Below are 14,527 nucleotides of genomic sequence, written 5' to 3'. Positions count from 1 at the left end.
GAAAGCAAACGTAGTGGTAGATGCTTTAAGCAAAAAGATGGCCCATTCCGCAGCTCTTATTACCGGACAGACTCCCCTATGCAGGAAACTGGAGAGGGCAGAGATTGCAGTAGTCGTGGGTAAGGTTGCAACACAGTTAGCACAGTTGTCGGTGCAACCAAGCCTAAGGCAGAAGATTATTGATGCGCAGCGAGATGACCCTTATTTGGAGAAGAGAGTTCGTAGAGTGAAGTCAGGCCAGGATAGCGAATTCTCTATGTCAGCAGAAGGCGGCCTCATTTATCAGGGGCGTCTGTGTGTGCCGGCGGTTAGTGACATTAAGGATGAGCTGTTGTCAGAGGATCATAGTTCCCTATTCTCGGTCCACCCCGGCAGCACCAAGATGTACCAGGATCTGAAACGCTACTATTAGTGGAATGATATGAAAAGAGAGGTTGCGGAGTTCGTCAGTAAGTGTTTGGTGTGCCAGCAGGTGAAAGCCCCAAGGCAGAGGCCAGCAAGCTTGTTACAACCATTAAACGTACCAGAATGGAAGGGGGAGCATGTGTCTATGGATTTCATCGTGGGTTGCCTCGGACAGTTAAAGGTTTCACTGTGATATGGGTCGTTGTAGACAGACTTACGAAGCTAGCACATTTCATACCTGGAAAGTAGACCTTTTCAGTGAATAAGTGGGCACAGATATACATGAAGGAAGTGGTAAGATTGTATGGAGTACCCGTGTCCATTGTGTCGGATAGAGACCCTCGTTTTACGTCTAACTTCTAGAAGAGTCTCCAAGAGGCATTGAGAACCAACTTCAGTACAGCGTTCCACCCTCAGACTGATGGGCAGACAGAGAGATTGAATCAGATACTAGAAGACATGTTGCGTGCCTGTGCCATAGAGTTTTTTGGAAATTGGGATGCTTACTTGCACTTATTGGAGTTTGCGTACGATAACAACTACCAGTCCACTATTGGGATGTCACCCTTTGAGGCCCTATATGGGAAGAGTTGCAGGTCCCCTATGTGTTGAGATGAGGTAGGAGAGGGGAGATTGTTAGGACCTGAATTGGTGCAGACCACAAATGAGGCCATATAGAAGATCAGGGCTCGTATGCAGATAGCCCAGAGCAGACAGAAGAGCTATGCCGATGTAAGACGTAAGGACCTGGAATTTGAGATTGGGGTAAAATTGTTCTTAAAGGTGGCACCCATGAAGGGTAATCTAAGGTTTAGCAGGAAAGAAAAGTTGAGTCAGAGATTCATTGGACCTTTCGAGGTCTTGGAGCGAGTTGGCCCTGTAGCTTACCGTTTGGCCTTGCCTCCAGCATTGTCTTCAGTTCATAATGTCTTCCATGTCTTGATGCTAAGGAAGTATGTGGCAGACCCGTCCCATATAGTTGAATATGAGCCCTTACAGTTGAATGATAACTTGAGCTACGAGGAGAAGCCCATAGAGATTCTTGCCAGAGAAGTAAAGACATTGCGCCGTCGGGAAATTGCTTTTGTGAAGGTTCTATGGCAGAACCACCAGTTCAGGGAAGCCACCTGGGAGCGAGAGGACGAGATGAAGGCCCAGTACCCGAAGCTTTTTCAAGGATGAACTTTCGAGGACGAAAGTTCTTTGAGGGGGGAAGAATGTAACATCCCACACCTTTTTATTTATTTATTAATAATGTAATACTTTTCCCTTTTCAGTAATTGTCCTTAGTTGAAGGGCATGTTTGGAATTCTGAATTTAAAGTATAAATGCGAGGATTTAAGTATCGTCGTGGAAATTATTCAATTTTCAAATTCAATTTGAAAAGTTATAGTAGGAATTAATTATTTTTGGAAAAAAGAAAGGGATTAAATAGTATAAAGTGGGTTAAGGAAAGGATTTAATTANATTTGATAGTGTTTAGGGATGGAATCCGATAGGTTCAAGCAATTGAAGAGTCAATGCTTAAACATAAATCTTGATAGATTAGGTGGTGAGGGGAATGATGGAATTTGTTGGGTTCAAAGAATTTATTCAAACAAAAGATGGGAGAAGGGAATCCACATGAAGTTTGTAGAAACACAGGGAAGAGGATGAATGGGACACCCTCTGCAAAAGGGATAAAAGGTTGCATTACAAAAGGATAAAAGGATTCAAGATATAGGTAAACAAACATGTCAAAGAAAATAACTAGGTCACAATATTATAGAATGTAAGAAAATTATTGTATTATATGGGCAAAGCTTTTCTAAGATATAAATGTGTGCTTGCACACGTGTATAAAGGTTGTCAATAAAGTGTCAATCGAGGATCTTTTTTTTCCCTTTTTGGTCAATTTGAGAAGGAGATTTTCTTTTTCGAATTTGAGAAGTGGGGTTTCATTTCTCTGTTGGGGGATCTTCTTTTGCCCATATGAAAGAATTTGAAGTTGATTGGAAATAAATATTCACAATGCAAGAAAAACAATCAGTTCATCAAATAATTTAGAGGCATGCACGGTAGAAACGTAGAGGACATTCTTTCATTGTAAGTGATCGTCTCTCACCCTTCATTCTTGGCCGGGAGAATTCCATGCATCCACGAAGTTGATCTCTTTCTTGTTTTTTTTTTTTTAGAGAGAGAGAGAGAGAGAATGGAAGTTTTTCTCTTGAAACTACCATGAAGCTTTATATTGAGGGACACAGGTCATTGGATGCCGATCACATTGGATGATCTAGTTTTAAGAAGAAAGTTGAAACCAAAGAAAGGAAGATCTTGCAGAAGCAATAGAAAAGGTCAGATAACAGTTATAGAAAATAGATTGGCATAGGGCTTGAGGGAGGCAGAAGGGAAACATTAAACCCTTAATTTTACTGGGCTTTAATAATAGACATCTCAAAGAAGACCGATCGGAAGCTAAAATAACTTAACGAAAACTATGATGCCCTTGGGTAATTCATGGCCTAGCATACAGAGAAAATGGGACTTCAACGAAACAGCCAAGAGAAGATAAGGTGTATATTTACAAATTCAAAGGAAGCAAGGGCCAAGAAGACAATAATTTGGCAGATGTTTTCCATGATTTATTTGAAGAAAATGCAAAGGAGGACATAAAATATTCGACAGAGATTAATTATACAGTTGAAGTTTAAGCAATTTGATAAGCCCAAAGCAATAATTCCTCACATCTCAATGGCAACATCTCCCATTCTAGTCACATTTCCAACAAAAGAAGAAGGCAGGGAGTTTGAGACCAATAAAAAAAAAACATTATGTGGAGTAGTCTAATAACATCCATTTTAAATAATGGAGAGAAAAGGAAAATCAAAAAGCACAAGGAAGTCAAGTGGGTGTAGTCCTTGTCGTGTGCCATGTTGTGCATGTGAAGAGCATTGGCAAATCCTAGCCTAAGGGGATGTGATTATCATGGGATGAAAAAAAGGTTGAAGTTGTTGAGGTGAAGGAGCTTATTCTTCGTCAAGTACTGACGTACTGTTATTGTACTCGTTATGTTTTTCTAAATACTCGTGTGGAGGATCAGACAATAATTCTAAATCTCTGATAAAAATTAAACTTTCACACCAGATATGAGTATTTGAGAGTTGCAGTCACTCTTTAATAAATTATTTGAGAGTTCTTTAATAAATTGCTTCTGCTGAATTAAATTTGAATAGAATTTATATGAAAAAAATCTAGGATGGGACACATTATGACAAAACGAAGAACGATGGCTTTGTAGTATATAGAAATTGTGCCTGCTCATAAGGAACAAAGTAACTAGTTCTTAAAGGCTAAGAAATGAGGCTTCGAGTATTAAGGCTTGCTTCACTGACGATACTGTTAGAGGAACAACTTCGAAGCAAATCCTTAGGAAAAACACCCATTTGAGGTTTAATGGTAAAGACTTGGAATGCTTGGAGATGCCTTCCAAGGTTATGGGTTCAAGCTCCAAGTTGAAAACTTAATACCTTAAAATCCCTGTGTACTCTCTGAAATATATGAAGAACAGCTTAGGAAAAAGTTAAGTTCAACATTTAAAGGATGACCCTTCTACATGTTTACTAGTGGTTTACTGTGGAAATGCCTCATACATCTACGAACCGAAAAGATTCCAAAATTCAGCTACAATAGAAACTAAGAACCCAAAACCCTAAAAAGGTCATCCGCAACACTGGCATAAATGAGTTAAGAGTGGGATCACCAAATTTTTTGAAACCCCATATTTCATACAATATCGTCTTTCCCAGAAAACAGAAGGACAAAGTCAGGTACGAAAAAGAAGAAGAACTAAGAAAATGAAACCCTAAGAGTCATTCACGAAAGCGAATATGAAGAAGAACGAAGTGCAAATGAAAGTATAGTTTAGTAAAGCAGGGAGAAGAGACGTACAGTTTAGCAAGGAGATCGACAAGTTGTGGCTTGGGAAGGGGTTCGAGGAGAGACCGCAAATGTTCGACGGAAGAAAATTCGCCGTTGCCGATGGTCTCCTCCAGCTTCCGCTTCTTCAAATCCTCCATGTTTGTGAAGGTCTATCAAACGCGGTTGGCGCTGAAGAGATAGCAAACCTGAACTCTTCCGAGAAAGCTTGAAAACTGGACTGAACAGAGCCCTACTGTTTACATGTGGTTTTCATATCCATGGAGGGGTGTTCAAAGTTGGGTTGTGTTTAATTTTGGGTGGGGTTGTTTTTTCTTTAGGTCGGATTGAGTGGTAATTGACAAAAAAAAATAACATTTTTCAAATTTTGATTTTGACTTTTGGACCATTTTTAAAATGTATGTTTTCTGATCCCACAATTTTGAAAATGAATGAAAATTACCTTGATACCCTTCATATTTCAAAATTCACTCGAAACCTTCACTTTTCTTTTCCATTTTCACTTTTCCCCATTTCAAAAGTCATCAATCTCACTCCATTTCACTCTTCCCATTCTACATTTCCTTGTCATTCTCCTTTTCATTAAAGATCATTTGGAATTTTTCAACTAAGGTATGGATTTTCATTTTTTTTTTCCAGTTAATGTGTTAGTTTATGTTAGGCTCTTGTGTGAATATTAAAATTTATGTTAGATTTATGTTGAATGTTTTTTTTTTTTCTAAAAGCATCATGTTCGACATTTTTTGAATAAGTTTGAGCCTAAAATGCATTTCTGGAAATCGGTCTTACCTGGTCGGGCTTCATACCATTGTGACCAGGTATGTGACCGGGCGGGGGCAAGTTTGAGGTTGCTTGGGGATAGATTTGGGGAAGAGGGGAAGATTGTGCCGATGGTAGACCGATCGGGCCGTATGTGTATTTTGACAGGGCATGGGCGGGAAAGAGAGGAAAGGACAAGAGGGAAGGGGGCAAAACTGGGTAGGAGTAGGTGGTGCCCGATCCCAGCTCGGCTGGGTGTAGGGGGCGGGCACGGGGTAGAGAGGGGGCGCGCGTGGAAGTATTGGGACTAAATGATCGCTTAACTATGATCGCTTTCTCAACTAATATTATCAACTAATCAAAATGGTTCGGTATTAGACCATGGTATTGGATTTTCTAAACGATGGTACTACACGATCGTTTAGCTACAACGTGCGTTAAGCGATGTGATGAAGTGCTACACGATAGTGCTGAGCGATCGTTTAGATGTAGAGCTAAGAAATCGTGGCATGGGAACTAAACGATACATTGGATTTTCTAAACGATGGCACTATACGATCGTTTAGCTAAGACGCGCGCTAAACGATGCGATAAAGTGCTACGCGATAGCGCTGGGCGATCGTTTAGATGCAGAGCTAAGCGATCGTGGCGTGGGAACTAAACAATACGCTGGATTTTCTAAACGATGGCACTATACGATCGTTTAGCTATGACGTGCGCTAAACAATGCGATGAAGTACTACGCGATAGTGCTGAGCGATCGTTTAGATGTAGAGCTAAGCGATCATGGCGTGGGAACTAAACGATACGCTGGATTTTCTAAACGATGGCACTATACGATCGTTTAGCTATGACGTGCGCTAAACAATGCGATGAAGTACTACGCGATAGCAATGAGCGATCGTTTAGATGTAGAACTAAACAATATGTTGGATTTTCTAAACGATGGTACTACACGATCGTTTAGCTACATGATAAATGCCAGTTATTATAAGCCTTTTATTTAGAATCGTGAGGGCTAATAAGTAGAAAATGCGGTGATAATACTTAAAATTTGCGAAAAATTGAGTTTTGCGTCAATTAGCACCTAGATCCTCATTGACCCCAATACTATGCGTTACTCCATGCCGAAGTGTCTATTTTTGTAGCTATCGCAGGAATCAAACGCATGCGTTTGAAATAAGCAATCACAGACAAATGCATGCGCTGAAGCTAGGCAATCACAAAGACAAACGCATGCGCTGAAGGTTAGATCATATGCGTCCATTGCATGGAAGTTGCGGTGATCGTATGCATCCAACGCATGGAAGTTGCGGTGATCATATGCGTCCAACGCATGGAAGTCGTGGTAATCATATGCGTCCAATGCATGGAAGTTGCGGTAATCGTATGCGTCCATCGCATGGAAGTTGTGATGATCAAGCGAATGCGGTGATCAATTGGAAATTGCGGCCACAGAGTGACGACCATAATAGAAGAATGATCGCAAGATGGGTAGAATGCGTTGATGCTTCAGCTGAATCAAGCTCGGACTCATACTTTGGGAGTATCAACAAGATAAGGCGATGTGACATTGCCCATACCGCGACAAAAGCATCAGTGAGCCATAATGCAATCATTATAGCTATCGGCGTTTAAACTCTATAAATAGCCTTTTGGATCTTCATTTCAAGACATCCGAGCTTCTGCCTCAAGGAAGAAGTTTGTGATACAGATGAGAGCTTGAAAGAGATTTCCAGTGAGAATTCTTCATCTCCACAACCCAGACCGAGTGACAATCGGAGTATTCGTCGGAGATAGAGCTCGAGAGAGACATCTCCACCATTCAACCATGGCACCACCGGCAGCCTTGACGCAGAGTCCTTCATCTCTCTTCTAATCTCTGTATTGTATTACATTTTAGCTTGAGATATTAAGATATTTTGTGATCAATGCAAATCTTAATTCCTTCATTATCGTCTTCTTCATCGTCTTCATCTCTATCTTAGTTTATTTTCAGCGTTTATTTATCAAAGTCAATCGCATGCTTAATCGTGTAGCCTAGAGATAGGACGCATGTAGCAACCCACCAAAAGGTGTGCGTTGTACGAGTATAGTGAGTTAATCTTCTTTGCTTAGTGAAAGGCTATGGCACGCCTGTCTATGGGATGCTGCGTTGCTTGTCTATAAGTTAAGTAGCCGCATCTAACTGCCTAAGAAGGTAAGGGATGGAATGCACTAAGCAAGGTTCGTATTGTTTCTAGAGATGCTCGACGCAACCATGCACTATAGAGATATAGTGTAACATCCCACACCTTTTTATTTATTTATTAATAATGTAAAACTTTTCCCTTTTCAGTAATTGTCCTTAGTTGAAGGGCATGTTTGGAATTCTGAATTTAAAGTATAAATGCGAGGATTTAAGTGTTATAGTGGAAATTATTAAAAAATTATTCAATTTTCAAATTCAATTTGAAAAGTTATGGCAGGAATTAATTATTTTTGGAAAAAGGAAAGAGATTAAATAGTATAAAGTGGATTAAGGAAAGGATTTAATTAGAGATATACTATTTTCCTTTATTATTATTATTATTATTAGATAATAATTTTAAAATAAAAAGGGTAGCCCCATCTCCCTCACAGCCGCCTTGCTCGAACGCCGCCCAGATCAGACACCGAACGTCCGCCGCCAGCCACGAATCCTAGCCGCTCGCATCTCTTTCTCTCTTGGCAACCCTCGCACCCTTCGCTCCCGTCTCGCCAACCGGTCAAGCCGCGCCACCTCCAATTGACATCTCAGACCTAGCCGCGCGCGTGTCGCTTGTTCTCATGCACCGCTGTGCCTCCCCAAAGTCGTCCGTGTCAGATCTAGGGATTTGACCGCACTGCTTCCCTCGCCCTTCGCTCACGACGGTTCTCGCCAACTGATCAAGTCATGCCGCCTCCGATCGACGTCTCGGAACCAGCTCCCCCGCGTCTGCCACTCTAACCGCTTCACTACTAGCTGTCGTCGCCCTGCCACATCGGGTTCGTCTTGGTCTTCGTCAGATCTATTGGGGTAAGGTTGTGTCGGTTCGTTTCATTCTCTTGCCCATTAATATTGTGTTTCAGTGTTATGACTCGTCTTTATTGAATTTTGTTTCAAGCTTAAGTCGTCAGGGAGTTTGGAAGTCAAAGGAGGCATCGTCGTGGAAGGTGGAAGTGTTTTTCTTTCTTTGAATAAGTTCTTGATAGTTTAGACTTGGACCTGAAGTCTTACAATTATGGCTTCAACTGAAATTTGAGAGTTGTTTTGTTGTTAGGACCGCTACTTTGGATTGCCGTCATAGTTTGGTGATCTAAAATTTTTATCTGTGGAGTATCGACTCGAGGTATGTAATCTTATCACTGGAACTGCCCACGGGCCAGACTTTAGTTGTATGCTAGCATGATAAGTTTATGTTTCCTTCGGGATTCACCAGTTTTGTGTTTCCTTTGGGATTCATTAGTTTTATGTTTCCTTCAAGATTCACCAGTTTAGTGTTTCCTTCGGGATTCACTAGTTTTGTGGGCATACTTAACTACAATAGGATAGGACTCAGTCTCTTATTTGTTACATGTATTTATGTGCCATATGTGGGTATCTAGAGGACATAGATGGCTAGCCTGACCCCAGTGATAAGGTTACTTACTGAGTATTATATACTCATTCTTTCTTATGTTAATGTTTCAGGTAAGGGTAGAGATACACCGGCGATGGTGCAGTGGAATTCATGATCCAGCCACTGGGGCTAGTTTTTTTTTATGCTTCTGCATCATTTTTCATGTTTCCCTTAATGTTTAGTTTTGATGTTTGAAACTTATTATTAAGAATTGTTTTTCACATGTACTTATTAACCTTTATGATTTATGGGTACCCTATTATTGTTTTTAATAATTGTATTTAATAAATGTCTTTTGAACTTTTCTTGTTTTTAATTAGCATTTATTTCAAATGACTGAGCATCATTTTAAATTCTTTGCATGCATTTATTTTAGTAACAGCCTTACCTAAGTCCTAAGGGGTCAGGTCGTTACAATTAGTATCAGAGCCCATGTTTTGGGTTCTGTAGACTGACTTACTATGTAAGTCTAGATAATCCCTGTGATCAGTGATGAATTCCTCGTCATCGTCAGGTACATTCTACTAACGAAAGTTTCCATATGTATATGAGGATAGTGATGTAGTGTTTAAACGCATGATGTCTGAGTGAGGCCCAAAAATAGTTAGCTAACGTATGAATTTATGACAAGACATGACACCTAAATGTAGAACAAGGAAAATAGTTAGAGAAGAAATACCAGCAGAGAGAGAAGGGAGTAATCAAACAGCTCGGTGGTACCAATTCCACCTATGACCCAAGTGGATGAAAAGGCAATGGAAGCCCGGATTAGTGAAGCTGTTCCAACCACTCTGATGGGGAAGCTGCAGGAGCTGATCCATAGCACGATGGCAGGACAGCCTGCCCAGACTCAGGCTCAAGAGGAACCGGTGCCACCCAATCCGTTACGACAAACCCACCCGTTCAGCCGGATAAGGGATGCTTTTAGAATTTGGCCTGGACCGGCTCGACCGGGTATTGGACCAAGTAGAGGTATTCTGTTTTTTCGCCCGGCCCCGTACCTGGCCAGGTATGGGCTAGGCCATTTTTTTTTTATTTATTTATATTTATATAGAATTTTTTTTAAGTATGCATTGATGATCATGATGTGTTGTCTTCTAATTTATCTATTTCATGAAAAATGTAGGTTATAATGGAACTAGATATGAAGGTTCATCCTAATGACTATTTTCCTGCGGCCCTTTCATGTTGTTCCCACATAGGAAAGGCTATCCCTAAAATTAAGAAAAAACTATGTCCGACACAATCAGCCATGTTTAGACAAACATATTTTGGTCCTCTCCTTAACACAAACATTATCTTCAATGGACCACTAATTCATTATATTTTTCTTCGGGAGGTAGAGGAACCTAGGAGAGATGTTATTAGCTTTAATCTTACGGGGAATAAAAAATATCCTTCAGCCAAGTAGAGTTTAACCTTATCACAGAACTAAAATATCAAACTAGAAATGTGAGGGGAGAAAATTCTTTTGTTAGACTTAGAGCCAAGTATCTAAACAATAATGAGGGCATGAAGGCATACGAGTTAGACTCTATTTTTCCAAGTCTTGAGTTTGAAAACGATTTTGATGCAGTGAAAATTGCATTGTTTTATTTTATTGAGTTATAATGGGTAGAGAGGGGAAAAAGCAAATGGATTTTGAAAATTTAGCGATCATAGACGATTGAAATAGATTTTGTAATGAGGATTGGAGCAAGAAAATTTTTGTCAATACAATTAAACGATTCAAACAAGGATTGAAAGATAAAGCATAGACTTATAAAGGCAATGCAGATGGAAAACAACAGATGTACAGTCTTTACGGGTTTCCCCATGCTTTTCAGGTAACTTAATTAGTTTGATTAATGAATATTCATAAAAGTACATCATTGATATACACTTACATTTCATATAAGTATCGACATATGAAACGATTTCATCATTATCCAGACGCATTGCAAACATATTGAATGACAATGCGATACCACGCATTTTGAGATCGTCTTGCTCACAGTCTCCTTCATATGGAGTGATTAGAAACGAAGTCTTTGGGTCAGATGCAGTATGTTTGTTCTTAATTTTGTTGGGTTGGAATTATTTTGATGATTATAGCTTTTTGGTTTATAATGTATATAACCTAGCCCTATTCCGATTTAAGGGCTTCTCTTGAAGCAATAACGCGTTGATCTAGTCACCATCGGAGCCACAAAGGACTATCTAAATTGATCCTTTATTTATTCATGATTATAATTTTTTGTAGGTGAAAATTACATTGGAACTCGTTCCTTCTGAAGAAGAGATTCAGTTTATGAATCGTGTTATGGAGTCACCCATCTCTCCACTTGCACCAATTGCACCACCTGCACCACTTGCACCACCTGTACAACTAGAACCCACAAATGATGGCAATGTTGTTGGACCTTTGAACACTAAGGAGGTCGATGACAGTGAAAATCAACAAAGACATGACGAGAAGTCCCAAAAGAAATGGAAGAAGTACCGCAAATTGGTTAAGCTAGTCAAACGTCTTGATCGTTGCGTGGAAAGTTTGGAACATGACCTAAAAAGCATTAAGAAGTACTTGCGACGATTATCAAAATTAAGGATATACCATTATGATGCTTTTTGTACGTTATCTTCATAACTAAGCATGCAGGGATATACCTAAAAAGCATTAATAACTATGCATGCAGGGAAAATACGTTGACTGCACTAGAGGTGGGGACCATGGACGTACGAGTGATCATGCTGTGGCCAACGATGGTGATAGGGATGGTCATTCTCCTGGAGCTGTAGGTGTTGTAGGTGGTGATATTGTACCTGTGGCGGTTCCAGGTGACGATGTTGTAGATGAAGGNATTCTCCTGGAGCTGTAGGTGTTGTAGGTGGTGATATTGTACCTGTGGCGGTTCCAGGTGACGATGTTGTAGATGAAGGGTCCGCCATTGATGGACGGAAGGACCTGGATGACCTCGTTGAGAAGTTAACGACCAAAACTATTTATGTAATATTGTCATTCAGAAGTTAGGATATTTTGTCATGATCCTTGTTGTCTGTCCTTATCATCTATGTCTTCCAATTTAGTATGCAATTTGGAAGTTACGATATTTCGTCATGATCATGCTATGACCTCCTATTGTTGTAATAATAATTTTATTTTTTATTTGATTGAATAACTCTATAATTGACATATAAGTGTAGCCATCATTGTGTAGGTTGATTGAACACCAATATTCTTATAAGTTCACTACAAATTTTATTGTGTAGGTTGTCGATATAAGTTCACCAGACACGGAAAATGTAAATGTAATAGAAGGTCGCAATGGCTGAATGAGGAAAATTTCTTGAAAATTAACTACACCATGGAAGGACATAAGTAAGTATGGGAAAAGGCAAAAAATGCATCAGAAGTATGATCCCCTCGTTGACATACCTGAAGATCTTAACATTAAATTTCAAAAGTGGATGGATAACGTAGACCCTGCTGCGATGATTCGGAGGAATGCATATGCTCAAATGGATAAAAATTGGTTTAATAGTCTGTTAACACCGTCCCAATTGATGAATGACGAGGTATATAACCTTTAATGTAGATTCTCGTGTGTGTATACGTGTCCCTATTTATTTGAACACTCTTATTGTGCAGGTAATAGACACATTTTTTATAGTCATAAAAACGAAAATGCAAGCCCAACTAGGCTTATGTCGTTGAAAATTTGCTATAGCTGACATTGTAGTTACGGTATGTTATCTAACATTGTAGTTACACTATATATTAGTGAAGGAAATTGGAAGCGAATTTCCATCAGCAGCGAAACAAGACTATTCAAAATTACAATCATGAATTAACATAACATTTACAGTCGACTTCAAACATAAACGGTTATGCAAATCATACAGAAATTACAGCATGAAAGTCTCAAAAGCACAAAGGGAAAACTATACAAACAATGGCATAAGCGTCTCCACGCTCTGTTGCGCACGAACGCTCGAACAATCTACAACCTCAAACGCCCGATCTACACGACCGCAATATCACAACGAACACAGCACAAACACTTCATGCTCATCCTCAACGAATGCCTCGGTCACGAATTCCTCCGTAACATGAACAGCCTCCACAACACCACTAACGACCTTCAGAAAACCTCGACGGTATTGAGTTGAGTTGAGTCTGACACCACCAATAAGGCGACCTTGGTATTTTCGGTGTGAGAATCCAGAGGGTGAGCTCTGTTCGGACTTGGTATGAGGCAGACGAAAGAGGAAAAAACGATCGCGTACACGACTGGGCAAGTGGGAGATGGCAGAGACCTATCATATAGGTCGATGCCCAATCATTTAGATAAAGCTATGTGATCGTCTAGCGAAAGCTATGCGATCGTTTAGTCTATCGTTTAGCTCGATCTATCGCCTACAGACTCTACACGATCGTTTACCTTGGGCCAGCGATCGTCTAGCAAAACTATGTGATCGTTTAGTAAATACTGCACGATCGTTTAGTTCTACTCTGCATGATCGTTTAGCTCGTCCAGTCGTCGTTTAGTAAATCTGTATTTACTTGACGACTTCATGAGTTTCTTTTGCGCGGAGAGAAAACTCAAAACTTTTTCAAACTTTTGTAACACCTCATTTTCAAAATAGGAAGTCTATTTTTCTTTTAAACTCACGGTTACCATGATCCAATAACCACCCACTACCTTGGTTATTTAAAAGAAAAAGAATTAATTATCCAATAATTAATATTATTATAAACATAAATGATAACCAACTTATCATACTATCACTACAAGAAAAAGAAGTTCTCCCGACGCCTAAATAGAACGTCAGGAGATAGGTCGTCGGGAGAGACGATCTCTCCCGACGAAGTAAAGGTCCGCGCCATTAAGGTGCGTCAGGAGTTCTCTGGAAACTCCCGACGCATTAAACAGGCGTGGGGAGTTCCCCGGGAACTGCCTGACGATTTAAAGAGGCGTCAAAAGTTCCCCGGGGAACTCCGACGCCAGGTGTTGACTGTCGAGAGTTCTCGGGAACTCCGACGGATCTCTCGATGCTCGTCGGGCGCGTCAGGAGAGGGGTCTGTTTAAACCAGACCCTAGACCCTATTCTTCCCCACTCCCCTTCTTCTTCCCATTATTCATAAAACCCTAATCCCAATCTCCCCCCTCCCCACCCACACCAACCGCCGCCGCCCCTCTTTTATTCCTCTCCCTCTCAAAAATTTCCCTCCTTCTCCTATTTCCTCATTTTCTTCACCATTCTTCCCCCCCCCCCCCCCCCCCCCCTCTCCCCATTTCCCCATCCTTTTACACTTTACCTCCCATTTTTCCATTTTTCCCATCCAATTTTTTCTTCCATTTTTTCCGTCCAATTTTTCTTCCATTTCTCCCTTTTCTTCCATCCTTTTACACTTTCTAGTTTTTCCACCAACTCCTTCCTTCCCTCTCCCATTTTCCCCTTATTTTTAATCTTTTTTTCGTCTGTCGCCGCTGCCGCTCTTCCCTTCAGTCAGCAGCTGCAATCAACTGCCCGCCGCTATCGTCGTCTCCTCGCCAGTAATTTTCTCATTTTATTTTATTTTGTATATTTATTTAAATCATATGTGAAATGGCCATTAAAATGTGTTTCAATATTGTATTCGCTTTTGTTAATTCTCTGAAATTGTGTACAGATCATGCCCATTAAAATCTTCTCTGAATTTTTTTTTTTTTACGAATCATGCCCATTAATATCTCATCAATTTTGCATAATATATTTGTTTTACAATTCTCTGAAATTTTTTAGAGTAATTTTATAACGAACATGTCATATGATGTTGGTTATTTGGAGCCTAAGCATGCATGATT

General features: G+C 40.1%; 1 protein-coding gene across 1 annotated transcript in view; it reads right to left on the bottom strand.

The window, feature by feature from the left end:
• LOC120091122 (UBP1-associated protein 2C-like) overlaps nucleotides 1-4,619 on the bottom strand; it is a 15,813-nt gene extending 11,194 nt beyond the window's left edge. Inside the window, exon 1 of the mRNA XM_039048976.1 lies at nucleotides 4,333-4,619. Within this exon, the coding sequence (XP_038904904.1) occupies nucleotides 4,333-4,460 (128 nt within the window). The 5' untranslated portion in view covers nucleotides 4,461-4,619. The remainder of the gene's footprint in view (nucleotides 1-4,332) is intronic.
• Between the last annotated feature and the right edge of the window lie 9,908 nt (nucleotides 4,620-14,527).

The sequence above is a fragment of the Benincasa hispida genome, chromosome 11, assembly GCF_009727055.1.
Source record: "Benincasa hispida cultivar B227 chromosome 11, ASM972705v1, whole genome shotgun sequence".
NCBI lineage: Eukaryota > Viridiplantae > Streptophyta > Magnoliopsida > Cucurbitales > Cucurbitaceae > Benincasa > Benincasa hispida.
This window is presented reverse-complemented; position numbering and strand designations above follow the sequence as displayed.